The 20367-nt window shown below is 67.8% G+C and overlaps 3 protein-coding genes across 7 annotated transcripts; all 3 read left to right on the forward strand.

Moving 5' to 3' along the window:
* The first annotated feature begins 347 nt into the window (after positions 1–347).
* LOC129046948 (pancreatic hormone-like) lies at positions 348–2305 on the forward strand. Its single transcript, XM_054517408.1, has 3 exons — positions 348–462; positions 866–1109; positions 2242–2305. Exons 1-3 carry the CDS (start codon positions 348–350, stop codon positions 2303–2305), a joined length of 423 nt encoding a protein of 140 aa, XP_054373383.1.
* An 861-nt stretch (positions 2306–3166) lies between these two features.
* Positions 3167–12245, forward strand: MPP2 (MAGUK p55 scaffold protein 2). 5 transcript variants are annotated; one of them, XM_054517419.1, is made up of 12 exons: positions 3167–3181; positions 4873–4991; positions 5610–5768; positions 5861–6010; positions 6467–6694; positions 8034–8165; positions 8547–8652; positions 8937–9005; positions 9109–9270; positions 10410–10612; positions 10693–10821; positions 11429–12245. In XM_054517419.1, the coding sequence occupies exons 2-12, from the start codon at positions 4875–4877 to the stop codon at positions 11603–11605; spliced, it is 1632 nt and encodes a 543-aa protein (XP_054373394.1). In that variant the 5' UTR covers positions 3167–3181; positions 4873–4874; the 3' UTR covers positions 11606–12245. The 5 variants fall into 5 exon arrangements, with proteins under 5 accessions (XP_054373394.1, XP_054373395.1, XP_054373392.1 ...); XM_054517420.1 differs by lacking the exon at positions 3167–3181 and adding an exon at positions 3503–3596; XM_054517417.1 differs by lacking the exon at positions 3167–3181 and adding an exon at positions 3927–4197.
* A 1297-nt stretch (positions 12246–13542) lies between these two features.
* LOC118696660 (all-trans-retinol 13,14-reductase-like) lies at positions 13543–19625 on the forward strand. Its single transcript, XM_036398904.2, has 11 exons — positions 13543–13942; positions 14923–15105; positions 15606–15835; positions 16806–17001; positions 17381–17578; positions 17999–18124; positions 18369–18507; positions 18591–18700; positions 18829–18995; positions 19080–19239; positions 19413–19625. Exons 1-11 carry the CDS (start codon positions 13771–13773, stop codon positions 19556–19558), a joined length of 1827 nt encoding a protein of 608 aa, XP_036254797.1. The 5' UTR covers positions 13543–13770; the 3' UTR covers positions 19559–19625.
* Positions 19626–20367: the final 742 nt, after the last annotated feature.

The following is a 20367-nucleotide window of genomic DNA, read 5'->3' on the forward strand; positions in this document are numbered from 1 at the left end:
GGGGGTGCAGGGGGTGCTGGGGGGGGCTGGGGCACAGGGGTGGGGGCATTCCTGGGGGTGCTGCCCCTCCAATGTCCTCCTGTCCCGCTCCCCCCCTTCCATCCACTCCTGCCACACTTACACCCCACCAGCCCCCCTGGCTGTGCCCCTCTGTCCCCACACCTGTCCCTCTGTCCCTCCGTGGGGCCGGACACCCGTGCCCACGTCCTGTCCCCTCCGGGAGCCCCCTCAGCGCGGGGTCAAACATTAACCAGGGGCCAGCTGTCCCTGTCACCCCCGCCACGGCCCCTGTCCCCCCTCCCCATCCGAGTGGGCACCTGGCGTGGCAGGGTGACATCAGCGGGGACATGGCGGGGATAAAAGGGCCGGCACGGCGGTGGCAGCAGCGGCACCGAGGACCCGGCGTGTCAGGCAGCGTCCCCTCGTCTCGCCGTGTCCCCGCGTCCCTGCCTGAGGAAGAAGGTGAGTGGGGATGGGGAGCTGCGGGCGTGTGACAAACGGGCATGTGACAAACAGGTGTAAGAAACGGGCATGTGACAAACGGGTGTGTGACAAACAGGTGTGTGACAAACGGGTGTGTGACAAACGTGTGTGACAAACGGGCGTGCGTGTGACACGTGTGTGCAATGGTTTGTGAAAGGGTGAAGGCGTGCAGGAGTGGGACATGGGCTGTGCAGGGGGGGGAGTGTGCAGGTGTGTACATGTGTGTGTAGGTGTGTGTGTGATGAGTGTTCAGGTGCTCAGCTGTGAACGGTTGTGCTCGGGTGTCTGTAGGTGTACTCAGCTGTGCTCAGCTGTGTGCAGGTGTGTGTGTGATGAGTGTTCAGGTGCTCAGCTGTGCTCAGCTGTGCTCGGGTGTCTGTAGGTGTGCTCAGCTGTGCTCAGCTGTGTGCGTGTCCCCTTCCCCCGCGGTGTGACCCCGCTGTCGCTGTCGCAGCCATGGCCCCGCCGCTGCTGTTGGTGGCGTGTGCGGTGGTGGCGCTGCTGCCGCTGCGGCCCCGCGCGGCCCCGGCCCAGCCTGCGTACCCCGGGGACGACGCGCCCGTGGAGGAGCTGCTGCGCTTCTACAACGACCTGCAGCAGTACCTGAACGTCGTCACGCGCCCGCGGTGAGCAGGGCCCAGCTGCCCGTCCTGATGTGCTCCCTGTCACGACATAACCCCTATTGCGATGTGCTCCCCATCGTGACACACCCCCTATCGCGATGTGCTCCCTGTCCCGACACACCCCCTATCGTGATGTGCTCCCCATCGTGACACACCCCCTATCGTGATGTGCTCCCTGTCCCGACACACCCCCTATCGCGATGTGCTCCCCATCGTGACACACCCCCTATCGCGATGTGCTCCCTGTCCCGACACATCCCCTATCGCGATGTGCTCCCTGTCCCGACACATCCCCTATTGCAATGTGCTCCTCATCCCAACGTGCTCCCAACATGGCGTGCTTCCCTGTCGTGACACCATCCCCACCTCAATGCGCTCCCTGTTACGACACACCCCCTATCGCGACGTGCTCTCCATCACGACACTCTCCCTACCATGACGTGCTCCCTATCCCAGCATGCTCCCACCACGGTGTGCTTCCCTGTCGTGACACCATCCCCATCTCAATGCACTCCCTGTCATGACACGCTCCCTGTCGTGACACACTCCCCATCCCGATGCACTCCCTGTCGTGACGCGCTCCCTGTCAGGACACGCTCCCTGTCAGGACACGCTCCCTGTCGTGCCCCTCTCCCTGTCGGGATTTATCGATTCAGGGCAGCCCCAGCGCGGTCAATGATGTGCTCTGACTCTGTGATTTCAGAGGGCTGAGCAAACGCTTTATTAAGCTGGGTTATATCACACTAATACTATATCTAGGTTATATTACACTAAAACTATACTAAAGCGATACTCTACTCAAGAGATACTACAGACAAACCCTGGGTCTGATACTACAGACACAGTTTGACCCAACTGGCCAATCAATCCAAACAATGAGCAGAAACCAATTAACAAACCACTCTCATTAAACAATCTCCGTAACACGTTCCGCATGTGCCGCACCCGCCGGAGCAGCAAGTGAGATGAGAACTGTTTCCTCCTTTGAGCTTCTCCCTGCCTTCCCCAGGAGAAATCCTGGGAGAGAGAACAATGTCTCTGTCTGTCCAGAGAATGTGAAAGCCACAGGGACACGCTCCCCATGGTCTGTCACTGTCACCCGGTGCCACTGTCCCCTGACATGTCCCCGTTGCAGGTACGGCAAGCGGGCAGGCGGGCGAGCGCTGGGCCAGGAGCCCCTGGGAGCCCCGGGCTGCTGAGCCCCAGGTGAGGGGCTGGGGGGCAGGAGGAGCCCCCCAAAACTCCCCATGGCTCCCCCCAGCCTCAGGGTACCCACAGGGACAGCCTGGGGGGATGGGGGGGGCTCTGGGTGGGAGAATTCAGGGGGAGACCCTCAGAGTGTCAGGGTGGGGGATACGGGATCAGGGGGACCCTCAGGGTGGGGAATGTGGGACTGGGGGGACCCTGAGGGTGTCAGGGTGGGAGATGTGGGACTGGGGGTCTTGGGGGGGCCCCGAGGGTGTCAGGGTGGGGGATATGGGATTGGGAAGTCTCGGTGGGGAGGGGAATACGGCGTGACCCTCCTGTTTTGTTTCAGGAACGCTGCCAGGGCTGAATGGGAGAAGAAGCCCAGGGGGTGCAGCCCCCCAGCCCCTGCTGCACCCCCGGCCCCCCCAGAGCCAGCACCACGGGGCTGGGACAGACCCCCAGCAATAAAACCCCCCCTGCAGCCACTGCCTGTCTGCCTCTGCCTGCTGGGGACACTGGGGACACTGGGGACACTGGCCGGGGGGAATGGGAGTACTGGGGACACTGGGGGTGTTATAGACACTGAGTGTGGGGACCGTGGGGATGCTGGGGACAGAGGGGGTGATGGTGGCTCTGGGGGACACTGAGGCACTGAGGGTGTCAGGGACACCGAGTGGCTGTGCTGGGGACACTGGGGATGCTGTGACTGAGGACACTGGGGACACCGAGTGGCCGTGCTGGGGACGCTGGGGGTGCTGGCATTGTGGGCACGCCTACGCGGCCGTGCCTGTCGCCGTCCCCGTCGCTGTCCCCGTGCGCTCGGTGCCAGTCGCGCGTGTCCCGCCGCTCCGCCGCGATGCCGGCGGCCGCCCCCGCTTCGGTCACGGGTGAGCGCGCGCGCCGGGCGGGGCTTGCACGCGCGCGCTCGCGGGCACGCGCGCGTGCAAACACCCCCCCCGTGCACGCGCGAGGGGGGACAGGGTCGTGGTGGGGGGGGGAGGAGAGGGAGCGCAGGGTGCGTGTGCGCGCCTCGGGCACGAGCGTGTGCAAGGTGTGTGCGTGTGTGTGTGGGGGGGGGGGGGGGGTCGCTCCTGCGGGGCTGGGCTGTTGGGTGCGCGTTCCCGTTCGCGTGCGGGTGCGCGCGCGTTGCACGCGGCCCCTTTAAATCCGCGCTCCCGCCCCCCCCCTCCCACCGCCCCCTTAAAGGGGCCGAGCCCCCGCCGTCCCCCTCCCCACGCCGCTGGTGGGGGGGGTCCCACCCGCGAGCGGGGTGGGTGTGCAAGCACGGGCGTGCAAGCGCGGGTGAGCGGGCACGGGCACGGGGGGGCCGCGGGGAGCGCGCCCGTGGGTTTGCACGCGAGCGGGAGAGCGCGTGGGGAGGCGCGGGGGCGCGCGAGTGCGGGGGCGCGCGTGTCGGCGAGAGCGCGCTCACACGCGTGTGCGCCGTGCGGGTGCGCGGCGGTGTTGGGGTAGGGTGGGATGGGGTGGGGTGGGAGGGGGGGGCGTGCGTGGGCGCGCACCCGCGCGTGAGCGCGCTCAGGCGGTTTGCACGCGTGGACGCTCGCGTGCGTGTGCACACGCGGGGGATGCGCGTGCACGAGCCGTGCCCGCGCGTGTGAGCTCACGGCCGCTGCATCCATCAGCCCCCCCCCCCCCCCCCGTTTTCCACCCCCTCCCCGCCGCCTCGCGTGCAAAGCGGCCGGAGCGCGCCCGGTGCACGCGCGTGTGCAAGGCGGGGGGCGCGCGGGCCCGGCGCGGGTGGGGGCCCCACGCGGGGCCCGGGGGGGGTGCGGGGGGGGGGCGGCGGTACCCGGATCTGGGGCGGGGGAGCCCGGCCCCGCAGCCATGAACGGCCCCGGCCCCGGGTCCCCGCCGCCCGCCCGCGCCCCCCCGGCTCCCCCAGGTACGGGGGGCTTGGAGGGGGCCGGGGGCGCTGCTGCCCCGCGGGGCGGTCCGAGCGCTCGGGGGGCGGCGCGGGGTGCGGATGCTGTGGGGGATGAGACAGGTGGGGGAAGATGGGGATGGGGGTTCGGGTGATGCTGTGACCCCCCTCGATTGGGGGGGGGCTGATGGATGCCCCCCCCCCCCCCTCCGCGCCCCCCCGGCTGCATCGCCATCGGCCCCCGCCATTGCAGCGCAGCCGCGCAGCCGCTCCCGCCCCCGCGGCCCCGGATGCGGCCCCCCCCTCAATTGCATCGCCCCCCCCCATCTCATCGCACCCCCATTGCACCCCTCCCCCTTCTATTGCCCCCCCTTGCAGCCCCCCGCCCCCCCTTACACCGTGCTCCGGGGGATTTTGACTGCACGGCCACAATTTGGGGGGGCTCCATCCCCTTGTCCCTCCGGCTGAACGAGGAGGGGACATTTCCGCACTGCCAGCGGACCCCGACACTGGTCCCCGTAACGGGGGGGGGGCAGGGGTGCCTGTGACAGGAATGGGGGGACACGAGCACCCCCCCTGCACTTTCACCCACGGCACTGCTCCTCCCTCTGCTCCGTGTCCCCCCCACCATGTCCACCGCGTGTGTGTCTGTCCCTCTGTGTCCCCCCCTCCGTGTCCCTGTGTGTGTCCCCCCAGCCATGCAGCAGGTCCTGGACAACCTGATGGGGCTCCCGGGGAGCCCGGGGGTGGCGGACCTCGACCTCATCTTCCTCCGCGGCATCATGGAGAGCCCCATCGTCCGCTCCCTGGCCAAGGTACGGCGGCGCGGGGGGCGCGGATCCCCCCTCCGGCAACCCCGGGACGTGCGGGAGTCCCCCCCGTGTGCGTGTGCACGGCTTCGGTGTGGGTCCGTGTGTCCCCCATTCCCTGCACACAGGGGTCCCTAATCCCCCTCAGCACCTCCAGATCCCCAATTCCCTCTGTCCCTGGGGGTCCCTAATCCCCCTCAGCACCCCCAGATCCCCAATTCCCTCTGTCCCTGGGGGTCCCTAATCCCCCTCAGCATCCCCAGATCCCCGATTCCCCCTGGCCCTGGGGGTCCCTAATCCCCTTCAGCATCCCCAGATCCCCAATTCCCCGCACCCAGGGATCCCTAATCCCCCCCAGATCCCCAATTCCCTCTGGCCCTAGGGGTCCCTAACAGCTCTGCTGTCCCTACCCCCTGAGCCCCCGGCTCCAGAATCCCCTCGGCCCCTCCGAGTGTCCCTAATCCCCCCCGAGGTCCCTGGGGACACCCTGTCCCACCGAGGGGGTCCCCGATCCCCTCAACAGCTGAAGATCCCGAATCCCCTCGGGGGGTCCCGAACCCCCCCGGCTCTCGGGGCTCTCGGCCCTCACCCTCCCGTCCCCGGGGGTGTCCCCGCTGTCCCCAGGCTCACGAGCGGCTGGAGGAGCGCAAGCTGGAGGCGGTGCGCGGGGACAACCTGGCGCTGGTGCAGGAGATCCTGCGGGACATCGGGCGCCTGGCGCGGCCCGAGGCTCAGGGAGCGGCGGCGGAGCTGGCCCGGATCCTGCGGGAGCCGCACTTCCAGGTGCGTGCGACACCCGGGGACCCTCTGTCCCGCGCCACGAGGCGTGTGCCACACGCGTGGGACACAGGGGCTGACAGCCCCGCGTGTCCCAGTCGCTGCTGGAGACCCACGACTCGGTGGCTGCCAAGAGCTACGATCCCCCCCCGAGCAGCCCCGGCCCCGAGGCCTCGCTGGGGTCGCAGCCGGTGCCCCCCGACGCCGTGCGCATGGTGGGCATCCGCAAGGCAGCCGGGGAGAACCTGGTGAGCCCGGCCGGGGGGCATCTTGGGGGGCAGGGGGTGCCGCAGGGGCGTCGGGAGGTGATGGTGGGGTGTTTTACGGTGCTGGGAGTGTTGGGGTGATGGAGACATTGGCAGCAATGTGGGGTACTGTGGGCGTTGTGGGGTGATGGGGCGTTTTGGGGTGCCGCGGGCATTGCGAGGCGCCGGGTGGAATTTTTTAGGGTGACTGGGAGCATTTTTGGGGTGCTGGATGGGGAGAGTGTTGGGGCGTTGCACGGGGATGAGGGCATCGGTAGAATTATGGGGTGATGGGGCGTTTTAGGGTGCTGTGGGCATCGCGAGGCTTTTTAGGGTGGCTGGGAGCATTTTGGGGTGCTGGGGCCGTGGCGGGGTGTCCGCTGGGTGCCGGGCGGGTGTCACGGGTGTGTCACGGGTGTGTCCCCGCGGCGCGGGGGCTGAGCGGGGCTGTCCCCTCAGGGGGTGACGTTCCGGGTGGAGCGGGGGGAGCTGGTGATCGCCCGCATCCTGCACGGGGGGATGGTGGCGCAGCAGGGGCTGCTGCACGTGGGGGACGTGATCCGCGAGGTGAACGGGCGCGAGGTGGGCAGCGACCCGCGGGCGCTGCAGGACAGCCTGCGCCACGCCAGCGGCAGCGTCGTGCTCAAGATCCTGCCCAGCTACCAGGAGCCACACCCGCCCCGCCAGGTACCGCCCTGCGTCCCACTCGCATCCCACCTGTATCCCGCCTACATCCCGCCCCACACCTCATCTCCATCCCACCTGTATCCCACCTGTATCTGCCCCTCATCCCGCCTACATCCCGCCCCACATCCCACCCGCATCCCACCTGTATCCCACCTGTATCTGCCCCTCATCCCGCCTACATCCCTCCCCACATCCCACCCGCATCCCACCTGTATCCCGCCTACATCCCGCCCCACATCTCATCTCCATCCCACCTGTATCCCACCTGTATCTGCCCCGCATCCCGCCTTCATCCCATCTGTATCCGCCCTGCATCCCACCCGCATCTCACCTGCATCCCACCTGTATCCCGCCTACATCCCGCCCCACATCTCATCTGCATCCCGCCCCGCATCCCACCTGTATCTGCCCCGCATCCCGCCTTCATCCCGCCTCACATCCCACCCGCATCCCACCTGTATCCCACCTGTATCCCGCCTACATCCTGCCCCACATCTCATCTGCATCCCGCCCTGCATCCCACCTGTATCTGCCCCGCATCCCGCCTGCATCCCCCCCCACATCTCTCCCCACATCTCGCCTGCATCCACTCCGTATCCAGCCCCACATCCTGCCCCACATCCCGCCTGTATCCACCCTGCATCCCACCCCTCATCTCTCCCCACATCCCACCCCACATCCTACCTGTATCCGCCCCGCATCCCGCCCCACATCCCACCCGCATCCCTCACCCACCACCCCACCCACAGCTCCCCCTGCTCTCTGTTCCCATCCTCTCTTGTCCCCCTGTCCGTGCCCCTGTGCTGGAGGGACCCCCGTGTCCCCCCGTGCCCCCTCTGCGGGCTCTGGTGGTCCCTGCCCTGTCCCTGTCCCAGCACAGGACCCGGCTGGCAAAGGGTGCCCTGTGCTGCCCCTCCCCGCCCGGTGCCAGCCACCCCCGTCTCCGAGGGACAAAGCAGCGCTGTCCCCGCGCGGGCTGTTCCCGTGTCCCCGCGCTGTCCCCACGCTGTCCCCGCGCTGTCCCGCTGCCCCACGGCCGCGTGTCCCCGCACGTCCCCATGTGCGCCATCGCGGGCGCGGCGCTGGCGGCGCTGGGGACCCTGCTGTGCCTGTCGCTGGCGCTGGGGCTGTGCCTGGGGGTGGCCGTGGTGCTCGCGTGGGGCGCGGCGGCGGCGGCCGGAGCCCTGTGCGTGTGCGCGGGGGCCATGCGGGCCTGGCTGCGGCGGGCACGGGGGGCGCGGCCCGGCGTGGGGGGCTCCGGCGGGGCACACGCGCGTGGCTGAGCGTGACACGGGTGCGGAGGGTCCCCTTCCCCCCGCGCTGATGCCCCTGTCCCCAGGTGTTTGTCAAGTGCCACTTCGACTACGACCCGGCCACCGACAGCCTCATCCCCTGCAAGGAGGCCGGGCTCAAGTTCATGGCCGGGGACCTGCTGCAGATCGTCAACCAGGATGACCCCAACTGGTGGCAGGTCAGGGGGGCCCTGCAGGGGTGGCCTGGGGGGTGTGGTGGCACTTGGACCCCATCCTGGGCCACGGAGGGTGAGTGGGTTCTGGGGGTCCCTGTGGGCTTGGGGTGTACCTGGGAGAATTCCTGTAAACTGGGGGGGGGTCCCTGGAGCTCGGGGGGTGTCCTTGGAGCTGGGGGGGTACTGGGGGATTGGGGGATCCCTGGAGCAGGGAAGGGAGGGTTCCTGTGTCGACTGGAAGGGGATTCCCTGGAGCTCGGGACGCGTGTCCCTGTCGGGATTTGGGGCTGAGGAGAATCCCTGGAAATGGGGAGGGTCCTTATGGAACTTGGGGGGGGTCTCCGTGGGGCTGGGGGGTCCCCATGCGTGGCTCCGTGTCCCCAGGCGTGCCACGTGGAGGGCGGCAGCGCGGGGCTGGTGCCCAGCCAGCTGCTGGAGGAGAAGCGCAAGGCTTTCGTCAAGCGGGACGGGGAGGTGGCGCCCTCGGCAGGTACGGGGACAGCGGCCTGGCCGCGGCTTGGCGGGGCGGGGATGGAAGGGCCACCTCCCGAGGGGGAGCACGGCGGGTCCCCTGCGCCCTGTGACAATGTCCCCGTCGCCCCAGGCCCTGTCCCCTCGGCACTGTCCCGCAGGGAGTCCCCGGTTCTCAGGGTGATGTCCCCATGGCACTGTCCCTGCGGAAGGTCCCAGCTCCCGTGCCGCTTGTCCCCGTGCCAGGGTGCTGTCCCTGTCCCCGTCCCTGTCCCCAGCTCAGCCATCCCCTTGCCCTGGCAGGGGCCCTGTGTGGCAGCCTCAGCGGGAAGAGGAAGAAGAGGATGATGTACCTGACGACGAAGAACGCCGGTGCGTGTCCCGGGGCGCTCCCCGGGGGCAGCGGTGGTGGCACCCGCTGGGACAGGGTGCCCTGGGGTCCCCAGGACGGGTGCCAGCCCTGTCCCTCGCCCAGAGTTCGACCGGCACGAGCTGCTGATCTACGAGGAGGTGGCGCGGATGCCGCCGTTCCGCCGGAAAACGCTGGTGCTGATCGGGGCTCAGGGCGTGGGGCGCCGCAGCCTCAAGAACAAACTGATCATGTCTGACCAGGCGCGCTACGGCACCACCATCCCCTGTGAGTGGCCCTGTCCCCCGGCGCCACCCCTGTCCCCTGCAATCGTCATCATCCCCATCCCCTGGCACCACCCCTGTCCCTGGAGAGTCCTGTGCTCCATCATCGTCCCTGTCCTCTGTGCTCGTGCCTATCCCCAGAGTGTCACTGTCCCCAGAGCGCCCCTGTCCCCTGTCACCACCCCTGTGCCCCATCATTGTCCCTGTCCCTGTGCTCATCCCTGTCCCCAGAGCGTTCCTGTCCCCTGTCACCACCCCTGTGCCCCATCATTGTCCCTGTCCCTGTGCTCATCCCTGTCCCCAGAGCGCCCCTGTCACCACCCCTGTGCCCCATCATTGTCCCTGTCCCTGTGCTCATCCCTGTCCCCAGAGTGTTCCTGTCCCCTGTCACCACTCCTGTGCCCCATCATTGTCCCTGTCCCCTGTGCTCATCCCTGTCCGTGCCAGGGTCCCTGTCCCCTGTGCTCATCCTTGTCCCTGGAGCATTGCTGTCCCCTGTCACCACCCCTGTGCCCCATCATTGTCCCTATGCCCTGTGTTCATCCTTGTCCATGCCAGCGTCTCTGTCGCTGCCAGCATCCCTGCCCCTGCCATCCTTGTCCCTGCCAGCATTCCTGTCCCCTGTGCTCATCCCTGTCCCTTGCCAGCAACCCTGTCCGTGCCAGGGTCCCTGTCCCTTGTGCTCATTCCTGTCCCTGTGCTCATTCCTGTTCCTGTGCTCATCCCTGTCCCCTGTGCTCATCCCTGTCCGTGCCAGGGTCCCTGTCCCTTGTGCTCATCCCTGTCCCCTGTGCTCATCCCTGTCCCCTGCCAGCAACCCTGTCCATGCCAGGGTCCCTCTCCCTTGTGCTCATTCCTGTCCCTTGTGCTCATCCCTGTCCCCTGTGCTCATCCCTGTCCGTGCCAGGGTCCCTGTCCCCTGTGTTCATCCCTGTCCCCTGTGCTCATCCCTGTCCCCTGTGTTCATCCCTGTCCCCTGTGCTCATCCCTGTCCCCTGTGTTCATCCCCGTCCCCTGTGCTCATCCCTGTCCCCGCCTCGCTGCCACCCCTGTCCCTGTCACCGTCCCCGCATCCGCGTCCCGGTGGCGGTTCCCGGACGGGACCCCGGGGCGGGCGGTGTCACCGCGGTCCCCTCCCGGCAGACACGTCCCGGAAGCCGAAGGAGAGCGAGCGGGACGGGCAGGGCTATCGCTTCGTGTCGCGGGGCGAGATGGAGGCGGACATCAAGGCGGGCCGGTACCTGGAGCACGGCGAGTACGAGGGGAACCTCTACGGCACCAGGATCGACTCCATCCGCGCCGTGGTGGACGCGGGCAAGATGTGCATCCTGGACGTGAACCCGCAGGTGGGGGACACGGCCAGGGGACGGCGACAGCCACAGCCGGGCCCCCCGGGCGCGGGGCTGAGCGCTGTCCCCACGGCCAGGCCGTGAAGGTGCTGAGGACGGCGGAGTTCGTGCCCTACGTGGTGTTCATCGAGGCGCCCGGGCCCGAGAGGCTGCGAGCCATGAACAGGGCGGCGCTGGAGAGCGGCGTGGCCACCAAACAGCTCACGGTGAGGGGAAACTGAGGCAGCTCTGGGGGCGGGAGGAGGGCACCAAACAGCTCACAGTGAGGGGAAACTGAGGCAGGTGTGGGGGCAGGAGGAGGGCACACTGGGTGTGATGGGGAAACTGAGGCAGGTTTTGCGGGCAGAGGACACACAGCTCACAATGGGATTTCCCCACAATCCTGGGTGTGATGGGGAAACTGAGGCAGGTTTTGGGCTGCAGGAGGAAGACACACAGGTCGCAGTGGGTGTCCCCCATGATCCCAGAGGCTGGTGGGGAAACTGAGGCAGGTTTTGGGGGCAGGAGGGTGCACAGCTCACAATGGGATTTCCTCACCATCCTGCGGGGTGATGGGGAAACTGAGGCAGCTCTGGGGGGCGGGAGGAGGACACAGTGAGTGTCCTCCACCATCCCTGGGGGTGATGGGGAAACTGAGGCAGGTTTTGGGGGCGGAGGACACAGAGCCCATGATGGGATTTCCCCACAATCCTGGGGGTGATGGGGAAACTGAGGCAGGTTTGGGGTGCAGGAGGAGGACACACAGGTCGCAGTGGGTGTCCCCCACCATCCCTGGGGGTGATGGGGAAACTGAGGCAGGTTTTGGGGGGGCAGGAGGCGGACGCCCAGCGCACGGTGGAGGAGAGCAGCCGCATCCAGCGCGGTTACGGGCACTACTTCGACCTGAGCCTGACCAACGATGACCTGGAGCGCACCTTCGGGCGCCTGCGGGAGGCCATGGAGCACCTGCGCGTGCAGCCCCAGTGGGTCCCCGTCACCTGGGTCTATTAGGGACCCCCCAACCCACCCGGGAGGGCTGGGGGGGTCGCGGGGGGCTGTGTCCCATGATGAGCTCGCAGGGGGTGGGGGGGCTCTCAGCAGACGCCCCCAGGCCCAGCCCGACCCCTCTGTCCCCCCCCCCAAATCTGGGGTGGGGCAGCCGTGGGGTCCCATGGGGGGCACAGCCCCCCCACAGCTGAGTCACTGCCAGGACCTGGGGCCGCCCCCCGGGTTGGGGATGGGGATGTGGGGTTTGGGGGAGTGCAGGGTTTGGGGGGTCCCCTCCTTGTCCCCCAGGCCACAAAACCCCTTCGGGGACCCCACCTTACCAGGGTGGGGGTCCCTCACTGTCCCTCGTGTCCCCTGTCACCCCTTCCCAGGTAGCAATAACCCCGCGCGCTGTAATTAACCCTGAAGTAACCCTTAACCGACCTTGTAATTAACCCTGTAATTAACCCAGTGGGGGGCTGTGGCTGGGGACTCGCTGCGGAGGGTCTGGGGTGGTGACACGGGGTGTCCCCAAGGGACAGGGACACGGGGGGTGCGGGCTGTGCCCCCGTGTCCCTCCTGCCCCGTGTCCCCCCGCTCCCTGCCGCCGTTTCCTCCTTTTTGGTACTTTGCTGTCAATTTTATTAAAGGAGACAAAAATGGGTTTGGCCCTTGTGGTGAACGCGAGGGGGGGTTGGGGGCTGGCGCCACGCGTGTCACCTGTGCCACCCGTGCCACCCGTGCCCCCCGTGTCACCGCTGCCGCCTCGCCCCCAGCCCCATCCCACGTGGCGCTGATGGTTTTTTATATCTGTAAATCACCATTTCCCACCAGTCTGGGGCTGGGAGGGCGCGGTGAGTGTGTCACACGCGTGTCACCTTGCACACGCACGGGGCCCTTCCTTGGTGCTGCCGGGAGGGGTCAGCAGAGCTGCAGGCACCGGGGGGGGGGGGGCGGTGGGCGTGCAAGGGGGCGCGGGGGGCGTGCAAGGGAGTTTGCAGGGGCTGTGGGTGTGCGGAGAGGGTTTGGCTCCCTTGCACAAGCGTGGGTGTGCCCGTGTTCGTGCGTGCAGCGCCCTGGGGTGACCTCGTGCGCACGCGTGGGCACCTCCCAGGGGCTGCCATGGGGTGTCACAGGGTGTCACAGCGTGCCATGGGGTGCCATAGCTTTGGGGTGTCACAGGGTGTCACAGAGTGTCATGGGGTGCCATAGCTTTGGGGTGTCACAGGGTGCCATGGGGTGCCATGGCCGTGGGGTGACGTGTGGTGCCATAGGGTCCCAGAGGGTGCCATGGTCAGGGGTGCCCTGTCCGTGGGTGTTGTGCCCATGGGTGCCCTGTCCATGCTGTGCCGTGTCCATGGGTGCTGTGCCCTGTCCGTAGGTGCTGTGCCCTGTCCGTGGGTGTCCCGTCCCTGCAGTGCCCTGTCCATGGGTGCCCTGTCCATGGGTGCTGTGCCCTGTCCATGCAGTGCCCTGTTCGTGGGTGCTGTGCCCTGTCCATGGGTGCTGTGCCCTGTCCATGGGTGCTGTGCCCTGTCCGTGGGTGTTGTGCCCATGGGTGTCCTGTCCATGCTGTGCCGTGTCCATGGGTGCTGTGCCCTGTCCATGCAGTGCCCTGTTCGTGGGTGCTGTGCCCTGTCCGTGGGTGCTGTGCCCTGTCCGTGGGTGTCCCGTCCCTGCAGTGCCCTGTCCGTGGGTGCCCTGTCTATGGGTGCTGTGCCCTGTCCGTGGGTGCTGTGCCCTGTCCGTGGGTGTCCTGTCCGTGGGTGCCCTGTCTATGGGTGCTGTGCCCTGTCCGTGGGTGCCCTGTCCGTGGGTGCCCTGTCCGTGGGTGCCCTGTCTATGGGTGCTGTGCCCTGTCCGTGGGTGTCCTGTCCCTGCCGTGCCCTGTCCAGGAGCTCTGTGTCTTTAAGCAGCGCTGTCCCTAAAGCCGCTCTATTGGCCCAGCCCATAATCCCCGTGTCCCTGAGCTGCGGTTCCTGTGAGGGCTGGGGCTGCACGCTCCGGGCTGGGCCGTGTCCCTGCTGGGTCCGTGCAGTGTCCGTGTCCGTGTCCGTGTCTGTTCTGTGTCCCTGCGTGTCCCTGCCGTGTCTGTGTGTGTCCGTGTGCGTCCCTGCCGTGTCTGAGTGTCCCTGCGTGTCCCTGCGTGTCCCTGCCGTGTCCATACACAGCCACACGCAGTGACAGCCATGTGGCCCGTGCTGCTGCTGCTGCTGCCGGTGGCCCTGGCCACGCTGGCCCTGGCCCGGGTGGCCCATCGGCTGCTGGCCCCGTCCGGCAACCCCTTCTCAGGGCCACCCCTGGAGCCACCACGGCCCCTGGTGACCGACCAGCGCGCCCGGGACAGGGTCCTGAAGCAGGGTGAGTGGTGTCCGTGTGTCCGTGTGTCTGTGTGTGCATGTGTCTGTGTGTCCGTGTGTCCCGTGCAGAGCTTGGTGTCCCCTGGTGGTCACTGTCACCGCTGTGTGTGTGTGCAGAGCTTGGTGTCCCCTGGTGGTCACTGTCACCGCTGTGTGTGTGTGCAGGGTTCAGTGTCCCCTGTTTGTCACTGTCACCCCCGTGTGTGTGTGCAGGGTTCAGTGTCCCCTGTTGGTCACTGTCACCGCTGTGTGTGTGTGTAGGGTTCAGTGTCCCCTGTTGGTCACTGTCACCCCCGTGTGTGTGTGTGCAGGGTTCAGTGTCCCCTGTTGGTCCCTGTCACCGCTGTGTGTGTGTGCAGAGCTCAATGTCCCCTGTTGGTCACTGTCACCCCCGTGTGTGTGTGCAGAGCTCAGTGTCCCCTGTTGGTCACTGTCACCCCTGTGTGTGTGTGCAGGGTTCAGTGTCCCCTGTTTGTCACTGTCACCCCTGTGTGTGTGTGTGCAGAGCTCAGTGTCCCCTGTTTGTCACTGTCACCCCCGTGTGTGTGCAGAGCTCAATGTCCCCTGTTTGTCACTGTCACCGCTGTGTGTGTGTGCAGAGCTCAATGTCCCCTGTTGGTCACTGTCACCCCTGTGTGTGTGCAGAGCTCAATGTCCCCTGTTGGTCACTGTCACCGCTGTGTGTGTGTGCAGAGCTCAGTGTCCCCTGTTTGTCACTGTCACCCCTGTGTGTGTGTGCAGGGTTCAGTGTCCCCTGTTTGTCACTGTCACCCCCGTGTGTGTGTGCAGGGTTCAGTGTCCCCTGTTGGTCACTGTCACCGCTGTGTGTGTGTGCAGAGCTCAGTGTCCCCTGTTGGTCACTGTCACCCCCGTGTGTGTGCAGAGCTCAATGTCCCCTGTTTGTCACTGTCACCCCCGTGTGTGTGTGTGCAGAGCTCAATGTCCCCTGTTTGTCACTGTCACCCCCGTGTGTGTGTGCAGGGTTCAGTGCCCGGCGTGTGCCAGACCCTCTGGACGCTGTGGTCATTGGCAGTGGCGTGGGGGGCCTGGCAGTGGCCGCCACCCTGGCCAAGGCGGGCAGGAGGGTTCTGGTGCTGGAGCAGCACGACCAGGCCGGGGGGTGCTGCCACACCTTCCAACAGCACGGCGTGGAGTTCGACGTCGGTGAGGACCCCCCTGCCACCCCCTGTCACCCCCTGTCACCTCCTGTCACCCCCTGTCCCTGCAGCCCCACTGTGAACCTGCTGCCAGCCCCAGTGTGTGCCGTGTCCCTGCCATGTCCATACTGTGTCCCTGCCGTGTCCCTGCCATGTCCCCGCCATGTCCCTGCCGTGTCCCTGCTGTGTCCCTGCTGTGTCCCTGCCATGTCCATACTGTGTCCCTGCCATGTCCCTGCCGTGTCCCTTCCGTGTCCCTGCCGTGTCCCTGCCATGTCCCCGCCGTGTCCCTGCCGTGTCCCTGCCGTGTCCCTGCTCTATCCCTGCCATGTCCTTGCCCTACCCTGTCCCTGCCCTGTCCCTTCTGTGTCCCTGCCCTGCCCAGATCCCCCCCCCAGCCCCTCAGTGCCACACCAAAGCCAACCCTGCCCTCCAGGGCCGCTCCCTCTGTGTGTCCATGTGCTGTCCCCTCTGTTCCCCAGCGTGTCCCCTGTCCCCACACCTCAGGCATCCACTACGTGGGGCAACTGCACGAGGGGAGCCTCCTGCGGGTGGCCCTGGACCAGGTGACAGACGGGCAGCTCTGCTGGCACCGCCTGCCCGACCCCTACGACGAGGTGACCCTGGGGGCCCGGCGCTACCTGCTGCGCTCGGGCAAGGTGGCCTTTGTCACCGCACTGGAGGAGCAGTTCCCCGACGAGAAGGAGGCCATCAGGGAGTTCATGAAGCTCTCCAAGGTCTGCCCTGGGGTCACCTCCCCACGTCCCCAAGGAGGGGCCGTCTTGGGGTGGAGGCACCGGTGGGGACATGGGGGTGCTTGTGGTGGGAAAGGGGCTGTGGGAACAGTGGGGACACAAGGGACAATGGTGGTGGGGACATGGGTGATGGGTGTGGTGGGAATGGCGGGGACAAAAGCAGAGGGCACAGAGGGCACACGGGTGATGAGCATGGTGGGGACAAGTTCTGGAGATAATGAGCACATGGATGTTGGGGGACAGCTGCTGGGCCACGGGTGGCCCTGGGGCCACAGCAGTGACAGTCCTGAGGACGCGGTGGTGGCCAGGCAGGGCAGCGCTGCTGGTGTCACACAGGTGGCCGCGCTCAGCTGTGGGCGGTGGTGGTGGCACCGTGGCTGTCCCCACACTGTGGTGGCACAGTGGCTGTCCCCAGCTGCTGTGGTCAGTGGCGGTGGCACTGTGGCTGTCCCCAGCTGCTGTGAGCGGTGGTGGTGGCACGGTGGCTGTCCCCAGCTGCTGTGGGCGGTGGCGGTGGCACTGTGGCTGTCCCTGGGTGCTGTGGGCGGTGGCGGTGGCACTGTGGCTGTCCCCGGGTGCTGTGAGCAGTGGTGGTGGCACGGTGGCTGTCCCCACACTGTGGTGGCACTGTGGCTGTCCCCAGCTGCTGTGAGCAGTGGTGGTGGCACGGTGGCTGTCCCCGGGTGCTGTGGGCAGTGGTGGTGGCACGGTGGCTGTCCCCGGGTGCTGTGGGCGGTGGCGGTGGCACAGCGGCTGTCCCCGGGTGCTGTGAGCGGTGGCGGTGGCACTGTGGCTGTCCCCACACTGTGGTGGCACTGTGGCTATCCTCGGGTGCTGTGGGCGGTGGCGGTGGCACTGTGGCTGTCCCCGGGTGCTGTGAGCAGTGGTGGTGGCACTGTGGCTGTCCCCAGCTGCTGTGAGCGGTGGCGGTGGCACGGTGGCTGTCCCGCAGGTGGCCTCGCGGCACGCGGCGCTGCTGGCCCTGCTGAAGCTGTCGCCGCGCTGGCTCGTCACGGTCCTGCTGCGCTCGGGGCTCCTGCCCCGCCTGTCCCCCGTGTTCCGCATGGCCGCCACCAGCCAGAGCCAGGCCGCCGCCCGCCTCACCTCCAACCCCGACCTGCGCGCCCTCTTCGGATACCTCTTCTACGGTCAGGGGCCGTCGCGACAGGGAGGGGCTGTCGCGACAGGGAGGGCGCCAGGTGGAGGAGGAGGGCGGTACTGCAGTGGCGGGGATTGTGTCACGACAGGGGGTGGCACCATCACGATATTGGCAGTGCTATGTTGGGATGGGGGCGGCGGGAAGAGCAGTGTCGCGATACAGGAGGGCCAGGTGACAGTGCGGGAGGGCCGTGTCGCGATAGTAGAAGGATGTGTCGCGGTATGGGATGGCACCGTGGTGCCAGGGGAGGGCCGTGTCGCAATAAGGGAGGGCGATATCGCGGCGAGGAGCGCCTTGTCGCGACACGGGAGGGCCGTTGCGCCCCGCGGCGGGGTCCAGCCGTGCCCGTGTCCCCTGTGTCGCCGCAGGCACGGCCCCGCGGGACTCGAGCTTCCTGGTGAACGCGCTCATGGTTCACCACTACCAGCGCGGGGCCTGGTACCCACGGGGGGGGGCCAGCGAGGTCGCCTTCCACGCCGTGCCCGTCATCGAGCGCGCGGGGGGGGCCGTGCTCGTGCGCGCCCCCGTCACGCGCGTGCTCGTCAGCGCCGACGGCACCGCCCTGGGTGAGCGCCGGGACCCCCCGAGGGATGGGGACGCGGTGGTGACGCCCCACGAGGGACGGGGACGCGGTGGTGGCGCCCCACGAGGGATGGGGACGCGGTGGTGGCGCCCCACGAGGGATGGGGACGCGGTGGTGGCACCCCACGAGGGACGGGGACGCGGTGGTGGTGCCCCACAAGGGACTGGGACACGGTGGTGGCGCCCCCCGAGGGATGGGGACACAGTGGTGGCGCCCCACGAGGGATGGGGACACAGTGGTGGTACCCCACGAGGGATGGGGACGCGGTGGTGGTACCCCACGAGGGATGGGGACGCGGTGGTGGCGCCCCATGAGGGATGGGGAGGCGGTGGTGGCGCCCCACGAGGGACGGGGAGGCGGTGATGGCGCCCCACGTGTCCCCTGACCCTGCCGCGGTCCCCAGGGGTGGCGGTGCGGGCGGGACCCGGTGAGGAGGAGCTGGAGATCCGCGCCCCCTTGGTCATCTCCGATGCCGGGGTCTTCAACACCTTCGGGAAGCTGCTGCCGCCCCACGTCCGCAGCCACCCCGGTAATGTGGCGCTCGTGTCCCCGTGGCGCTCGCGTCCTCAGTGTCACCAGCATCCCTGGTGTCCCCAGCATGCCCAGATCTCATCGTTCCTGGCACCCCTGTGTCCCTGCTCGGGCATGGTGAGGTGCCACCCCCATGCCCCTACACACGCAGGCTCAGGTGCCAGCCCCATGTCCCTGCCCGGGCTCAGGTGCCACCCCGATGTCCCTGCCCGGGCTCAGGTGCCACCCCGATGTCCCCGCAGGTGTGCGCTCCCTCCTGGCCATGCTGCGGCCGGGCATGGGCTCCTTCCTGGTGTTCGTGGGGCTGCGGGGCAGCGCGGCCGAGCTGCGCCTGCCCCCCACCAACTTCTGGATCTACCCCCACAACGACCTGGATGCCATGTGAGGGGTCCGGCCCCGCGGGGGGGTGGGCACGGGGGGCACCATGGGGGGCACGGGGACATCCCAGCCCTGCGTTCCCTCAGGATGACCCGGTACGCCGCCCTGAGCCGCGACGAGGTCCCCGAGAACCTGGCCATGATGTTCATCACCTTCCCCGCCGCCAAGGACCCCACGTACGAGCAGCGGCACCCAGGTACCCTCGGGGTGGGGCTCCGCGACCCCCCAGCTCCCCTCGGCGGGCTCGGAGGCTCCTCAATCCCCTCGGCACGGGATGGGCGCCGCCGCTCGCCGGGGATGTCACCGGCTGTCCCCGCTCCGCAGGCAGGTCCTGCATGACCATCCTGACCATGGCACGCTACGAGTGGTTCGAGGAGTGGGCCGGGAGCCGCCCCCGCCACCGCGGCCCCGAATACCAGCGCTACAAGATGGACATCGCCCAGCGGCTGCTGGACAGGGCCCTGCTCCGCTTCCCGCACCTGCGGGACAAGGTGGGGGTGTCCCACAGGGGTCGGAGTGCCCGGCCGTGCCCTCTGGTGCCCCCTGGCACGCCCTGAAAGCCTCGTCCTGCCCAGGTGGAGTTCGTGGAGGCGGCGACGCCGCTGAGCAACCAGCACTACCTGGGGGCGGCGCGGGGGGAGATGTACGGCACCGAGCATGACCTGCGCCGCTTCAGCCCCGCCGCCCTGGCCGCCCTGAGACCCGACACGCCCGTCAGGAACCTCTACCTGACAGGTGAGGGGCTGTCCCCACGTCCTGTCCTGCTGTCCCCATGTCCGGCTCCGCGCTCTGGGTGGTGTCCCCAGAGTGTCCCTGCGGGTGATGGTGGCCACGTCCCCCGTGGTGGTGGTGGTGGCTCTGTCCCGCCCCGGGGGTGGCCCTGTCCCACGGTGGGTGGCTGTCCTCAGGGCAGGACGTGTTCTCCTGCGGGCTGGCGGGGGCCGTGCACGGGGGGCTGCTCTGCGCCTCGGCCGTCCTGGGCCGCCTGCTCTACCTGGACCTGCTGCTCCTCAAGAGGAAAATCAAGCGGCGCCAGGGCCGCCACACGGCCTGAGGGGACAGCGGGGACAGCTGGCCTCGGGGACAGCTGGCCTCGGGCTGGGAGTGGCTCCCGGCTCAATAAACCCCGATGTCCCAGCGGCCAGGAGCTGTCTTTGGGGAGGGGATGGAGATGGGGCTGGGAGAGGGACGGGAAAGGGACTGGAATAGGGATGGGGATGGGATGGGATGGGGTGGGATGGGGACTGGAATAGGGATGGGGACAGGGATGGGATGGGATGGGATGGGATGGGATGGGATGGGATGGGATGGGATGGGATGGGATGGGATGGGATGGGATGGGGACTGGAATAGGGATGGGGACAGGGATGGGATGGGATGGGATGGGATGGGATGGGATGGGATGGAGAGAGGGTTGGGATGGGGATGGAGATGGGATAGGGATGGGTTGGGGATGGGCACAGGGAGCACCCACAGCTGGCGGTGAATGGGGGGTGCAGAACCCCCACCCTTCTCCCTTTGCACTCCCCGAGCTTCCCCAGCCCTGCCCTCCCCCCAGCAGAGTCCGGAATTCTTTACACTTTAAATATAATAAATAGGGGAATTCTCAGTGGGATGGCTTGGGGAAACGGGGCCATCCGGGTGGTCTTGAGGGGCCCGTGTCCCCCTGAGTGACGGGGAGGTTGTCACCAGCTGTCCTTGGAGGTCACCTCTAGGTCCGGGCGCTGAAGGGGGGCTGAGCTGTGGGGTTGTGGCCACATTGGGGGCACGGCCCCTCAGGCAGGGGGTACAGGAAGGGCTTGGCTGTCACCTGAGGGCGAGGAGTGTCAGTGTGGGGGGACGTGTGACACTCAAGGGGTTCCC

This window comes from Molothrus ater, chromosome 27, assembly GCF_012460135.2.
Source record: "Molothrus ater isolate BHLD 08-10-18 breed brown headed cowbird chromosome 27, BPBGC_Mater_1.1, whole genome shotgun sequence".
NCBI classification, from domain to species: domain Eukaryota; kingdom Metazoa; phylum Chordata; class Aves; order Passeriformes; family Icteridae; genus Molothrus; species Molothrus ater.

What these genes read in the sequence shown, in the direction of transcription:
- LOC129046948 (XM_054517408.1), top strand. Translation starts at nt 348, where the DNA reads ATGGCGGGGATAAAAGGGCCGGCACGGCGGTGGCAGCAGCGGCACCGA. An exon ending in GTCCCTGCCTGAGGAAGAAG is followed by an intron (nt 463 to 865) that starts GTGAGTGGGGAT and finishes GGGTGTCTGTAG; the next exon opens with GTGTGCTCAGCTGTGCTCAG. An exon ending in AACGTCGTCACGCGCCCGCG is followed by an intron (nt 1,110 to 2,241) that starts GTGAGCAGGGCC and finishes TCCCCGTTGCAG; the next exon opens with GTACGGCAAGCGGGCAGGCG.
- MPP2 (XM_036398985.2), top strand. Translation starts at nt 4,806, where the DNA reads ATGTCCACCGCGTGTGTGTCTGTCCCTCTGTGTCCCCCCCTCCGTGTC. An exon ending in AGGCAGCCGGGGAGAACCTG is followed by an intron (nt 6,011 to 6,466) that starts GTGAGCCCGGCC and finishes CTGTCCCCTCAG; the next exon opens with GGGGTGACGTTCCGGGTGGA. An exon ending in CCTGACGACGAAGAACGCCG is followed by an intron (nt 9,006 to 9,108) that starts GTGCGTGTCCCG and finishes TCCCTCGCCCAG; the next exon opens with AGTTCGACCGGCACGAGCTG.
- LOC118696660 (XM_036398904.2), top strand. Translation starts at nt 13,771, where the DNA reads ATGTGGCCCGTGCTGCTGCTGCTGCTGCCGGTGGCCCTGGCCACGCTG. An exon ending in CGCCGACGGCACCGCCCTGG is followed by an intron (nt 17,579 to 17,998) that starts GTGAGCGCCGGG and finishes CGCGGTCCCCAG; the next exon opens with GGGTGGCGGTGCGGGCGGGA. An exon ending in GTACGAGCAGCGGCACCCAG is followed by an intron (nt 18,701 to 18,828) that starts GTACCCTCGGGG and finishes CCCGCTCCGCAG; the next exon opens with GCAGGTCCTGCATGACCATC.